The 14,418-nt window shown below is 37.1% G+C and overlaps 1 protein-coding gene across 1 annotated transcript; it reads right to left on the minus strand.

The window, feature by feature from the left end:
* Positions 1-923: 923 nt before the first annotated feature.
* Positions 924-13,424, minus strand: LOC137197439 (high-affinity choline transporter 1-like). The gene is made up of 8 exons (XM_067610843.1): positions 13,072-13,424; positions 8,058-8,174; positions 6,875-7,030; positions 6,600-6,748; positions 5,064-5,207; positions 4,491-4,644; positions 3,924-4,141; positions 924-3,687 (listed from the first exon to the last, which is right to left on the minus strand). The coding sequence occupies exons 1-8, from the start codon at positions 13,253-13,255 to the stop codon at positions 3,130-3,132; spliced, it is 1,680 nt and encodes a 559-aa protein (XP_067466944.1). The 5' UTR covers positions 13,256-13,424; the 3' UTR covers positions 924-3,129.
* Between the last annotated feature and the right edge of the window lie 994 nt (positions 13,425-14,418).

Genomic DNA, 14,418 nt, shown 5'->3' on the forward strand with positions numbered 1-14,418 from the left:
GACTATGGATGAATTTTGGGTTTTGGGGCATTTGAGTTTTTACTGTATAGTCTGACTGATCTAACTGAGTGTTTGTACTGAGGACATGAGCTTTAAAATCTTTTAATGAATGCTGGTTTTGTTTCCTGTTTTTGTGTGTGTGTTGAATGTACTATAAACATTTGTTTCAAATGTATATCCTAGAAACACACATGGAACTAGTTCTCTACACGAGCACACATGACATTGGAATGTAGAGGCTCCTACTTCCTTTGGAGACTGCCGATTAGAATGATTTTTATAAAATGTGATTTAGTAGCTTACTCCATGTATGAAATGTACATGGACAATCTGTGTATGGACAAAGATATCTACAACTACCCCGCAGATTCCCATGGGCCTGCCTAAAATGTTGCAACAACAAGTACCTGGTAGCTAAGTCCAAACTGCACTCTTTACACGTCCACATACATTATCCTGTAAATTAAAAAGACAACTAGTCACATCACATTAAACAAATAATAATAGAAATAAGATGGTGTCATTAAGTACCATGTAGCCAAGTACTTACTATCACTAAGAGGTTGCCAAGAAGAGCTTTGTAACTGCAAAAAACTGCACAGCATGAGATAACTGCAAAAGATGAGATAGATATTTTAGAAATATGCATATGACCAATACTTGAAAGGTTTTGCCCTGCAGCAGCTACTCCCACATTTCACAACACCACAGCGGCCCATTTCAAAATCTAGAAACCTTCAGTTGCCCAACCAAAACTTTAATCACAACTCTGATTAATACAAGTGACTAATCATACAAATGATGACATATGAGATGTGGTTGAGTGTTACATTTCAACAATTGTGCTGTAACATCTATCGCCAGGTCAGATAAATGTTGGTTGGTAAATGTTTTATGGTCATTTCAAACTTGTAAAACTGGAACGTAAAAATGTTTTATCTGCATATTGACCTTTCAAAGCCCACCTGCAGGGCTTCACTTCAACGATCACTGCGCTACAGGATTATTTCATGTTTCACGTTTCAATTGCATTTAAACACTGGCTAATGTACACATAAAAACAGTAACATTATGAGTAACTATCACTTGTAAAGCAACTCTGAAGCTACATCTAAGATCAAATCATGAAAGCATGTCAGCCGAATTTTACTCTTTTATTCTGTTTATTTTTTAGGTAAATGTTAAATCATGTACATGAGGAATATTATTAACAATAATCATGGGGTTTGTCAATATTGAAATCAAAATTATTTAGATGAGTATGTTTTGACTTTGCAAACATGATGCATTTATTGAACATTTCTTGAAAATAAACTAAAAGTATTGAGGTCTCTTAAAATGAAGCACAGTTAACCGCTAAGCCTGCCTTAGCTTGCTTGCTAGCTAACAGGTGCTCGGATTAGCCGTTAGCTTTTAGCCAGACGTGGTCTGGTTCTAATTTAAAAATCCGACTTTCTTTACCGCTTACCTTTTCAAAACTCAACAAACAAGATAACGGCTGTATGGGACGAATTCAGAAGCATCTGTTAACTAGAGTTTGTATAACTGGTGTTGCAACACCGGCAAACCAGACACTGGGCTGATCACTACTGTGCCTCTCAGTGTCTGTCTCGTCTTCTGAACCCCGACACTGTGTGTGTGCGCTCACAACATTCACAACATTCAATCTGGTACACAATAGGAGCACATGAAAGCAATGTTATGTCTGTGCTTGCCCACCACTATAGTTAGTAACGTTAGCTGAAAACTCAAATGAGGCTTCTATAGCTACCACCGGCCAACTCTGACCTAAAAATAAACAAAGTGAAATTATTTCTCTACTGTATCACGAAAAGTGCACACATGTCCATCTATGTCATGCACATTATTTCACAGGAATCTATAAGGCCCACTGAATAAACAAAAAAGACTGAACACTTACCCAGAAATAAAACTTGCACCCGACATGCCACTCTTGCTGTATTAAGCAGAGGCCGGAAATGGTGGACGCTTACTGCTTGGCAAGGTCAGGGAGTGTGAACTCCCACGCATGTTTACGTAGTTCAACTTGTTCATTTTGGGTTGAAGAGTGGCACAGGGGACTCAATTAACTGATTTTACGTTACATTTGTTAAACATATTTGGGTTTTGTTGGATTTAATATATTTTGATTAGGCAAATAATATAGTAATGTGTCACCTCTAAGAGGAGCTTGAATCATTTTTTTGAGTGCAGTATCCACCTCTAATAATAGGCTACATTTATGTTTTAAATGAAGACATCTCCAAAGTGATGTACTTTGAGTTCTTTACTAGTACTTACTAGTCTATTATAATAAAAAACTTTATTTATATAGCAGTTGTCAAAACAGTTACAACACACTTTACAATAAAAACAGAATACCTCGACATCTACTAAAGGAGGGAATCTCTATGTATGTTTTGGAGGTGTTCAGAGTCCAATATACAATGACTGTAGTTACACATATAAACGGAGCAAATACTTCCACGGGCAGTTCAAAACCAGTTCAAAACCAGTTTGTCTCATATGTCTCGAGACTGTGGCGATAGTGAAGCAAACTACAGACAAAGCACAATTCTTTGGAGCAAACATAGCGTGTGTACTGCTGAGGACCCAAGGAAGTTTGATATAAACACTGTCACATCACAGCAGGACGGGGCTTCTGGGCTCTGACTTGATGAGTGGGACAAAGGCATGCACCTCGCTCAGTTGAACTGCCCAAGAGAGAAGAACGAGCATACACAGGAGCAAAAAACAGAGGCAGAGGCAGTAAAACTAGCCAATAGGAGTGCACACGTTTGATTGGCAGCAGAATCAACCAGTGGAAGGCTGTAAACTGCCTCTATGGTTCAACCTCACTTTAGTCTCACTGGTGAACTTTCTGTCTGGATTTAAACCATTTAATTTATTAATTACTATTGATACGTTTGTCAATTGATACATACATATGTGGTTCTCGAGATATAATAAGCAATTGGCCCGTTCCAAACAGGCACATTTTGAATGGGCACTGCACTAGTTATAAAAACACAAAGAGATTAAAGCTAAATAAAGTTCCATAAAATAATAAATGAATTAACCAAAAAGTGGATTTTTAAAAGTGATTTAAAAGAGGAAACAGAGTTTGTTTCAGAGACTACTAATCATTGGCTCCGAGGCCTCAGTCTGACTGTCGTTTTTATTCAAATATTCATTCTTGTTGTGTTCTGCGACGCCACCTATTGGTGTCGCTGGTTGTGATGAGCACTGGGCTTTCACTTTGAACACGTCCCACTTCTCAGGAAGCAGGCCTTTGTTGAAGAGCAGAGAAGCCAGGTAGGAGAAGAACAAGATGGCCGTGACGGCAGACAGCATGGAGATGGTCTTAACTGGAGAGTATTGGACATAAACACCGTCCTCAAGAGTGCATCCTGGGAATTGGAGGATTACTGGTAGTCCCAGTGATCTGTCTCCACTCAGCAGTCTCATCACCAAGCCAATCAGCCAGCCCATAACAGCCCCGTAACCATTGGAGATGTTGAAGAAGAGGACGCAGATGAGTTGGGGGAAGATTACGACGTAGGCCACTTCAGCACCAAGAAACCAGAACAATATGATGCTGTTGCTCATGTTGGTGAGTGACGTACCAACCAAGCCTGCGATGATCACAGCAGCGCGGATCACCCACTGAATCTCTCTGTCTGATGCCTGAAGAAGAAAATAGAGGAAGAAGAACAGGTAAACAACAAGTGACTGAGACTGTCTTGCCTCCAAATACATCTCTTACTGTCTTCTTTTCTTATTCGCTCATCTTCCTTCTTTGTTTCTCTGTCACTTTACTCAGTTTATACTCTCCTGTTTATACTCTCCTTTTCTGGAGTTAATGAACCGCAACGAGGCAGTGAAATCCTTCACAATAGCAAATAACAAGCACATCATTTCACCTGAGGTCTCAGTATTTTCTTGTATATGCCGGAGGAGAAGACAGAAGCTGCAGAAAGCAAAGCAGAGTCAGCTGACGACATTGCGGCGGCGGCCACACATCCGATACCAATAATGGAGATGTAGGGTGGAGTGAGGTGTTGCAGGGCGATGGGCAGGACTTGAGCTGCTTGTCCACGTTCATATGGAGATGGGGAACCATAGGAGGTCAGGTTCCAGTCTAAGGTAGGGATACATAAAGAGGGAAGGCTTAAAAATGGTCACATTATGTGTTGGAGGGATTTTAATGAGCAGAGGTGCCTTCTGTATATACTAAGGAGTGAATTAAACACAATATAAGAAGCAAAACAGGCCTAGTTGATCTTTTCACAAAAACCATCCATTGTTTATGTATTTTTGAGAGGAATATTTTCCTGAGGAGGTTGAAATATTAATTGATGTTTTAAAAGGCAGGTTCACAATTTTTAAGTCTATCTTAAAAAAAATAGTCAGGTGCCCAAATGAACATAGAGATGGGTTTTCTTGCCATAATCATTCCTCCTCCCATTTACCTTTGAAGTTGTCATTACCTGTGGATGAAACAGCGGCCCCAAGCAGTATAGGAGGTATCCCAAATACAAGTAAGACGAAAGCAGCAACCAAGCATGAGAGCTTGGCTGTGCCCAAGGAAGAAGCCGACAAGGTTCTCTGGTGAACGCATTGATATCCCAGACTTCCCAGACCCTTAAAAGTAAAACAATAGTTAATTAATTTAATCATTAGTGTGGCATCCCAACAGGGTAACATTTCTGCTTGCTATCATTGCTGATGCAACCATTCGGCAGAAAGGAGAAATGCCTTGAATTTACAACAAGAGGTGGATAGTTAAGTTCACCTTGAAATTTACATATTTTATTTATATATTTTATTTTTTATTTTATTTTATTTGCACACACATACGACTGCATAAAATCCAGATAATAAAAATTAAAAAGATGTGACAGGAGAGGTCAAGAAGCCACAGGCTACATACTGTTTCAGATAATAGCCTCTTCCTATAACATGTAAGCTAATATTTATGGTGTTTATCTTAATTCTGAGAACATTTATCAAGACTAAAGTTAAATGCATTTGACAAAGGCCATAGAGTTGTTTCACCTTACCAAGAATAAGAAATCATCAACCATTATCCAGGCCTTTTTAAGCTCTGGTGCACCAATCCAGGGAGCATGTAAAGTGTTGTTCATCACTGTCTGGCTGATGTCCATTGAGTAAGGGCTCATCAGGACAAAGGGTACACAAATCCACTGCAGGGACAAATAAAAATGACTTTTAAAGCTATCCAGTTTTAGACACCTTGTGTAAGAGCCAACACTCTATAAAACAGTTGCAGGCAATTCTGTAAAAATGTTAGGTTTTGAGTTAAATGAACCTCCCTAAAAGTGAAATTTTAATGTATGAATTGTAACTAACAAGTCCTCCAAAATAAACAACCAAATTTGTTTTTTGTCCCTGTGACTCCAGAATCTGGCACCTCTATCGGCAGTAATTAGCAGGACAACATCATTTGTTTGTGTTGGTGTGACAACGCTGTGGTTAAGGTCTGGTTAGGTTTAGGGAAAGATCATGCAGTCCCTTTACACCTTGCATAGAAATGCGCCTTGTATCCAGATTTTATCAAGATATGATTTAACCTGATTACATTTACACCTGGGATTAACATGTCTCCAGTGTCCAAACTGAGATCCAATTGAGATCCAATCGTTCTGTTCAACTCAACCAACCCAACGTCACATCCTCCTCTCGTTTGCATGGGTCCAAAAAAAAGAAAGGTAGCCTTAGCAATTATGTATTTCCGCACACGTAGTTGTATGTGGAGTGACAACGCAATTACATTTACGCTTGTGTTCAATATGGTCATAATGCGTCCCTGATCACCTCCGGAGGTGGTTTGGCCGATTGGATCACAATATGTCCTCAGTGTGTCTTGGGTGCATTTACACCTGTACTTTCATGTGGTTAAGCACTATCTGATCACCCAAAACACATTTTAATGCAAGGTGTAAAGGGGGCCATGGTTTGGGTTAAAATGATCAGCTTGTTAAGGTTAGAGAAACATGTGGTGTGGATTAAAGTTACTACTTCCTTAAAGTTAGGCCACCTTCATCATCATGGCAACAATAATAACCATGGGATTAAGGTTTAGGGGGTGATTGTAGTTACATTTTTTTTAAAAACTGCCCTGGATCGCGGTTGGAATTGGGAAACAAACAGCGGTCTCCTGTGGCAAAGTCCACTGTTTACTCTTTGCAAGTTTGGGTTAATCCATCCACCAAACCCGCCACCTGCGAATGAGGAAATTTGTAAGCTTATATAGACGTAATCTGAACTGCGCCACTTCTCTGGGTCATAATTACTACGGCCACTAGATGGCATGAAATAATCCATGAAGTCTTGTCTACAAATGCAACACAGGACATTTTTAGCCTGATAAAAATACACAATACACAAATAAGCTGTAACTTCGTTAGCTCTCACACATTCTTAAACAGTGTTATAAATCAATTCTACTCTTAAATAAATTAAAAGAAACCAGTTAACACCCCTACACCAATGAAAAATCATGAAAAAAACAGATAATGGTTAAAACTAATTGCTGACTCCTGCTATAAAAAAAACATAAAGTGCAACAAATTCACCAAGCTGATGAATATGAGGATGAGCTGTATAACATCTGTGTAGGCCACAGAATAGAGACCTCCCAGCAGTGTGTAGATGATGACCACAGCAGCAGAGATCCAGATGCACACTGTGTAGGGCAAATCCAGGACCACACTCATGGTTGCACCTGTCACAGACATTGTATTCATGAAATTTAATACAACCAATCTTTGTGTAAAAAGAAATATCGAGAGCACAAATTAGTTTTTTTTTTCTAATAGAATAAAAAATAGTGATCCAGTATCTGCTGTACCTAAACCAATTAGTATCGTAGGTATCCAGACCAGATCCATAATAAGTGAAAAAAGGCACAGTCCTGCTGCTAGTACTTTTCCATACTTCATATGGATAGGGTCCAACATCGTCACACAGTTTCTTTCTCTCAGCGGTTTAGCAAACACAAAGCCACCTAAAAAAAAAAAAAACACAGAGCACATCACAAATAGAAATAAATCAGCTGTGAGTGTGTGAGTGGCAAAATGAATAACTTAAAATTGAGGTATGCCTACAAGTTGAAACAAGGAAAAATTTCACAACACTCTGAGCTCTCATGAGTAATTTGTAAATCCAAAACAAAGTATGGAGACTAATGTACACAAGATTTTTGTTCTACTGTCATCCAGATGTATTAATGCTAAACCACTTACAAATGCTGCAATGGATTAATTAATCTACATTAAGGTTATCAATTCAATACCAATATAGAGTTGGTATCAGTAATTGCTATTTGTAACAAGTGGACAAATTGTCATTAAATGTGCAGATTAATAATTATATTTCATTTCTTTAAATATATATATTGTATTTTTCACTGAGCTCACAAAAAGATTTTTAGTAATCATATATTTTTTACTTTTTGCTATTCCACACACTAACATGTCTGTCTGGTGTAATAATTTATTACACCAATCATTTATTTGTCTCCTGCTTTACCTTTTACAGTTGATTGACATGTAAACTTTAAAAAGCATCTGTTGAATTTGAACTCAAAATACATATTGATTTTAACTGAATAAAAAGTTCCATAATTAATCTGGTGGCACACTTTAACCTCCATACAAACTTTTACTTTTTACTTTTTTCCTCCTACATCTGGGTTATATGCTAATATTTGTGTGGGTCAGATTATGTAGGGATAACAATTTGTAACTGTTTTCAAGAAACAAGGAAAAAAAAAAAGAAAGACAGAAATTAGTATTTCTCTTAAAACAAAATTGCTAATTGTATCAGGTAAATATGCAGCTTGGCCATCTCAAGGGAAGTGAATAGACTGGACATGTCATGTTAGTCATGTTATGAGATAACCTACCTAATCACAACTGCTGCTTAATATACATATATACACAATATATATTCTGACTTTCCAGGTCAGAGCTGTATTTCTTTTATTACTCATGCAGACATACAGTAGCCAAGATGTAATTTTAAACTCTTACAAAGGATAAAAGATGAGCTATATGACAATAACATCTGGAGCGTCCAGGTTAGTCCCATAGATGGCGTGTACATCATCTCAGTTATGCCGACAATGAAGCCTCCTCCGACCCACGTGGCTACAGGATAGAATAACAAACACACAAAGTAATTTAGTGAAGAAACAGAGTGCAACAGGTCGTACTCTGAAAACCACGCCCACCGGAGGGGAAAACAACCTCCGCCATAATATGCAACCAAGGGCTGAAATGCAAATAAAATGCATGTGGCTGGCTAAAAACATTAGATTTCAGCATGTCAAAGGATTATTTTTGCACCCTATGTCTACCAGAGAGGAAAAAATAGTTTAGCCCTGTAAGGCCAACTTTTAGCTATCCTAAAAAAAAAAATCTTTAAATGTTTTTTTTAAAGACCACATTTACATTGTCAATGGATCCCATTGTTTGTCCTTGCTATGCTATTGAATAGTAAATGTGTTTATAGGTCCGGCCATCTGGCAAACTTTCCGTCAAGCTCATCTTCTTGTTTTATTGGACCAGATTTGTCAAGAAAGAAGTAAGTAACATGCCTTAAATATTTTTTTTGTGATGATTACAATGTCTACAACATGTAGATACTACGTTATTGTGGAATACATTCATCAAACTTGATTTTGAGCTTGTTTTGTCTATGTTGTAATTCTACAACGCTGGGTTAGAGTGGTAGTCAAAATAGAATGTGCACCTCACACATTACATGGGTACACTGCACTTCTCACATGTTCATATACGGAAAAAAATACTAATAGAAATATAATGTCTTTCATGATTCACTACAACTAGGTTCTAAATGTGTTTTCTCTGTTAAAATTAAAAGTTTAGACAAAGATTGAACAAATGAATAAACTGCTTCTGGTTGCAGTATTTGAAACTCTATCTGTAGCAGAAACTGTATCTGTATTTTATCAGTTAAAAAACTAGATTTAACTGCTCCAGGGCTTTTTTCTGGGCTTTTTGTTTGCTTGCCCAAATAGTTGCCTGTTACATTCATTAGAAACGGGTTCTGACTGTTCTGAATGTTTTGGGGGATGTTTGTTGCATTGTTCAGGGACAGGTGTGAATAGTCCTGATGTGGGCATGTAAATGTTCCGGGGGGATGGAAGTACTCCTTTAGGTATAATTAGTAGAGAGCATAATAGGCTAGTCAGATAGTATTGTGTGAATTTAGTGTGTGTAAATGAATTAGAATTAATTTGCATTGATATTATTTAGCCTGGAAACACTTGGTCCACCACCCTATCTATTCCCTCAGGTTATCTCATACAATATAATACTTATATGTATCATTAATACATATATTTATTATTATTTGTTTTTACTTTTTCCATTTCTGAATGCAACCAGCAAAGACAGGTCTTCTATACAGTGTGCAGGATGTGATTGTTGCCATCCAAAATGGAGAGAGTGATTTTGAAATGGAATCAGATGACACTGATGCGAGTGGCGAAGAGGCAGATGAAGATGCCAGGGAAGTGGATGAAAAAAACCAACAACCCACTGACTTCCCAGCCAGTGATTATCATCGAGCCCCAACCAAACAAACACACCATGACAAAGAGAGGACGCTGCAGACACTGCAATAAAGGATAAACCAACACGCTATGTAGCAAGTGTGATGATCATCTTTACTTTTCAGAGGAAAAGAAGAGTCTTTGGGACTTTCATTGCAAATGAACATGGCTGAACAATGGGACAGGATGTAATTCAGTTTTGTAAATACAATTCTATTCTGTTTTTTAATTAATAAATCACTATTCATAAAAAATATTACTTTGTGTGATTATTATTCATGGTATATACTGTTATGGAGCTAAATAAGAAGTCAACCGTACAAATTAACCCTTAGTTGTTCTGTATATTTGTTCAGAGAATGTGAGTAAGAATACAGAAATTCTGCTCCCAGCTAGGCCCCACGTTGCAATATTACAATATTTCCCTTGAAAACACTTTAATTTCTGCATCAGAGGCCTCCTACAACAACATCTGAAAGGTGAAAAAAATTTTTGCTCATTTTTTTCTATATTTGGGCTTTACAGGGTTAGCAGCAAAACTCCAACATGATAAAACCTGACAGTCTGACTGACAGTGCGACTCTTCATATGTGATGTGAATGTAACAAACAAAGCAGTAGGATTAGATAGGAGTTTTTATGAACTGTTGAGTGTTGAGTGAATTGGGATAAGTAACGCAATGATGCATCAGTTAACCAGGCTGAGAAAACTATAACTGTTGTCCCAAAAAGAAGTAAAACTGCAACTGTAGTCCCAAAAAGAAGTAAAATTACAACTGTGGACCCAAAAAGAAGTAAAACTACAACTGTGGTCCCAAAAAGAAATAAAACTACAACTGTGGTCCCAAAAAGAAGTAAAACTACAACTGTGGTCCCAAAAAGAAATAAAACTACAACTGTAGTCCCAAAAAGAAGTAAAACTACAACTGTAGTCCCAAAAAGAAGTAAAATTACAACTGTGGACCCAAAAAGAAGTGAAACTACAACTGTGGATCCAAAAAGAATTAAAACTACAACTGTGGTCCCAAAAAGAAGGAAAATTACAACTGTGGATCCATGTAATGCTTATCAGTTCAATTTTACATATAAATGAAAGCTGCAAGCAGCGTTGAACAGGCCTTCGCACCCTTGCGCACGTCAGGGCGCGGTGCAGTCCGAGGGCTTCTGTCACAGGCATGTACATGTCTCCAGACCTGGGCTGACAGGTCTGACTTTACAGACATGTGAAGTTTGGTGCAGACTGGAGCATGTACAATAAAGGTATAATTTTTTTTTTTTTTTTTTATAATTTTTTATTTTTGGGAGGGTGAGACATGTCTGTCTTGCTCACACCTGTGGCATCAAAATTATGCAAGTTTTGGGCCCTTTCACAGTAATTTCAATAAATAAATTGAAAACTTGTGATGAGTTTGTATGTCCTTTTTTTTTTTAAAAAAGGAAAGACTTTTAACCCACATGACCTGGTCAAAGTTTGATTGAAATGTGTATTGTCAGGTGTGTAGAGACAATAAGTAACTGCAGCTGGACACAGAAAAATACTCATATATTTGAATGGAGAGTGTGAGCGAACCACTAGGTGTTTGGGCCCTAATAAAGGAAAAACTGCAGTACAGAGCTACAAATTTTAGTTTTGATTTTATTTTTCTGCAGCACTTTATCACTAAACTGTCACTCTCACTCAATGAGCTCCATTCAATGCCCACACCCATCCCACCCTCCTATTCTCTCTCTCTCCCTCTCAGTTGGAGAGGAGAATGTCACTCTTCTTGTGAAATATCCTCATAAATCCCATGACTTTGGCCAAATCCTACATTAAAAATCTAATTTTTTGTAGGAAATTTTGTCGCAAATCCATTGATACAAGTTTCAAACTGGTCAGACTTATAGTTTAGACATCTGAACCATTTGTTTGACACAAAGTCCACGCCTAGAGATGGCCTCCCCATTGGTTTACATTGTAAGGTGTGATGTGGCACTACAACTTTCAGGGCTAACAATATCTAAACTGTTCGAGTTATTACAAAGTTTTTAACATCTTTTGTTCAGCACAGTGTGATAAGTCATATATTCAAGTTTGAAGCCGATACCATTAACGCCCAAGGAGGAGATAGCGTTTCTTGGGGGTCCAAAATTGGCGCAAAGTCATACTTTGATGGGCATATTGCGGACTTCCTGTTGGATTTAGGTCAGGGTTGTCAGTGTATCATTTGTAGGTCTTGATGAGACGAATAATTGAGTTTTGGTTCGATCTCTACGACATTCCTCCAGGCCATGGCAGCCATATTAGATACATAGGTGCCGCTATAGAGCACATTTTGGCACTTTGGGGGATAATTTTTACATTTTATCAAATTTTTCACCAGACCTGATGTGCTTGCCAAATTTGATGAGTTTTTGACCATGTTTATGGGGTCAAATTAAGGGTTAAGTGGCGTAATAATAAAGAAAGAAGAAGGAGAAGAAAGAAAAAAAACACACAAAATACAATAGGGTCTTCGCCCCTTTGGGGGTCAGGCCCTAAAAATGAAGTTCAAGCAACCATCACGCTATTCTCACACAGACTTTACTTGGCAGCTCCACACCCTGAGTGTGACGTCACAGAAGTGACAAGGAGGCATCTGCACTCTATACAAAGTCAATAGAGAGTAATGAAATGTTTACCCCTCTGGGTTGGGCAGGACTTGATTACGTTTTGTCTGCAGTGGTTTGGATAACTGCAGGGTTGGATATTTCAATATCATCAGTTATTAACCTTCAGTTTGATCGCATCTTGACGATATGATCATACCATATTATCATTTTAGAAAGTTGTAAGTACAGTTGGTTATTGCAGGTTTTGTTTTACACATTCAAAGAGTATAGTATATAGTATATATAGTATATAGTGTCAGTCAAGCAATACTGTATGTATACTGTATGTTTAAGTAGTTCTTTTGACCAAAAAAAAAACAAAGTAAGTAGACATATATGAACAATTTAACCTACCTTGAACACTTTGAACTCTAATTACACATGCAGTGCAGATCATTAAAACCCTAACATTTTTTTTTCTGTTTTCAGCCCTTCATCTCAAAAAATGTAATTTTCAGAAATATTACAATAATAATATTATAGTTACAGATATATTTGACTATAAGTGTTCTATGTAATCAGAATTAGTGACACTGCTTTTAGAGTTGTTTACATCTCCTCCAGATGAACACAAATAATTATCAGGATTTTATCTTAATTGTGCAAGTAAACGTCTTGTCTTTGTTGGGTAGTTTCTTAACTTGTTTTCACATTTCTCATTCTTATTAACCATTAATTAATTTTGCATAGCCTCGTCACACACATTTATTCTTACATTTACAGACATTTCAGGATTCCACTGTGAAGAACCTCATTCTTTTAAAAAATTCTTTAAGATTTATTTCATTGCCTTAATAATCATGACTTAGTAATTCATAGTCAAACAGTTCTCCTCACCTGTCATCGTGAAAATCCCCACCACCCAGCTGATTTGCCGGTTTCCCAGCAAAGCCATCTCCATTTCAGTGGCAGCACTTTTCCTCTGTTCTCTTTTGGACTTGAAAGAAGCCCAGATGCCAGTTCCAAGAACCAGCAAGTAAAAAAGCACCATCACTATCACTCCTGGGATATTGACAGCCATTATGTACTGGTTGTTGTTCTGGCTTCCCCACTAGCTGATATCCAGTCGACCACTTGAATGACTGGCTGTGTATGGATATAAGAACAGCATCACAGAGGAAAAACTGGATGAACCAAATACCTCCTTCACTGTTAAAGATATTCTGTTGCCCTCTGGTGAAAGTTTTGTATTTCAGGTTTTAACCATGCCAAAAATTCCAGCAGTCATCTCGAAAGATGTTACACTACTTTTTTTTTTTGTTTTTATACTCCTGATTTGGTTAAGGAGCTTTTATCTACAGTACTTTGCTCCTGTTGTCTGTCGTCATAACTGCGTCTGCATTCAGAATAAACTGAAACCTTTTCAGTTTCTCCGATTAATTATTGAGTGTGTGTGTGTGACTGTGTTTTGTATCTGTTGGATGGTTGTGTGGTTTGTCAGTGCTTTTGGAGGGTGGATGGCTATCAATGTTGTTTGTTCTTGTGTTTTATCGTATTCTCATGTCACTTGTTGCTGAGTGCACTTTAATGTAAAGAACATTTAGTTTAACTGTAATGAATTTGCAATGTAAATAAAATCATCAGGGAAAGAATATATAATTTCAACTTATTTTTCATGCTTGGAATGACAAATTAACTTGACATTAAACTTAAGACCAATTAAAAATAACTTTTGATTTAACCTTGTGTACTATTTCAGTAAATTTTACCTGCTAGCTTCTATATATTTTGAATAGTTTTAAGTTATGTTAACTACACCAAAAGCTGAATGTTTCTGTGGTCATATTACGTAACTTATTAACTAACTAGCCTTATTAGCTTGTTAGCTTAGCCTGGAAGTTTCACCTGACTAGCAGCCGCACCTATCCAATCATCCACTAATTGTTACGTAGTTTAACAAATATCCATTTACTTTTTCTTTTTTTTATTTAATCAACTTCAGTTTCACATACAGATAACATAAATGGAGTAACATAACAGAAATATAGAACAAACAAATACACAACGCCAGGGATTACAGATTAATATGAAATGAAAATGGTGCAGTAAAAATAAAGATATAAAAATTAAATTTACACATTACAATTATATTAGTATATTAAATTTGGAGCACAAATTTATAGTTTTCACAGCTTTTCTATTGCATGAGGTAGACACTGTTTTAATGTAGTATTCTGTTTTTTT

The sequence above is a fragment of the Thunnus thynnus genome, chromosome 14, assembly GCF_963924715.1.
Source record: "Thunnus thynnus chromosome 14, fThuThy2.1, whole genome shotgun sequence".
Lineage (NCBI taxonomy): Eukaryota > Metazoa > Chordata > Actinopteri > Scombriformes > Scombridae > Thunnus > Thunnus thynnus.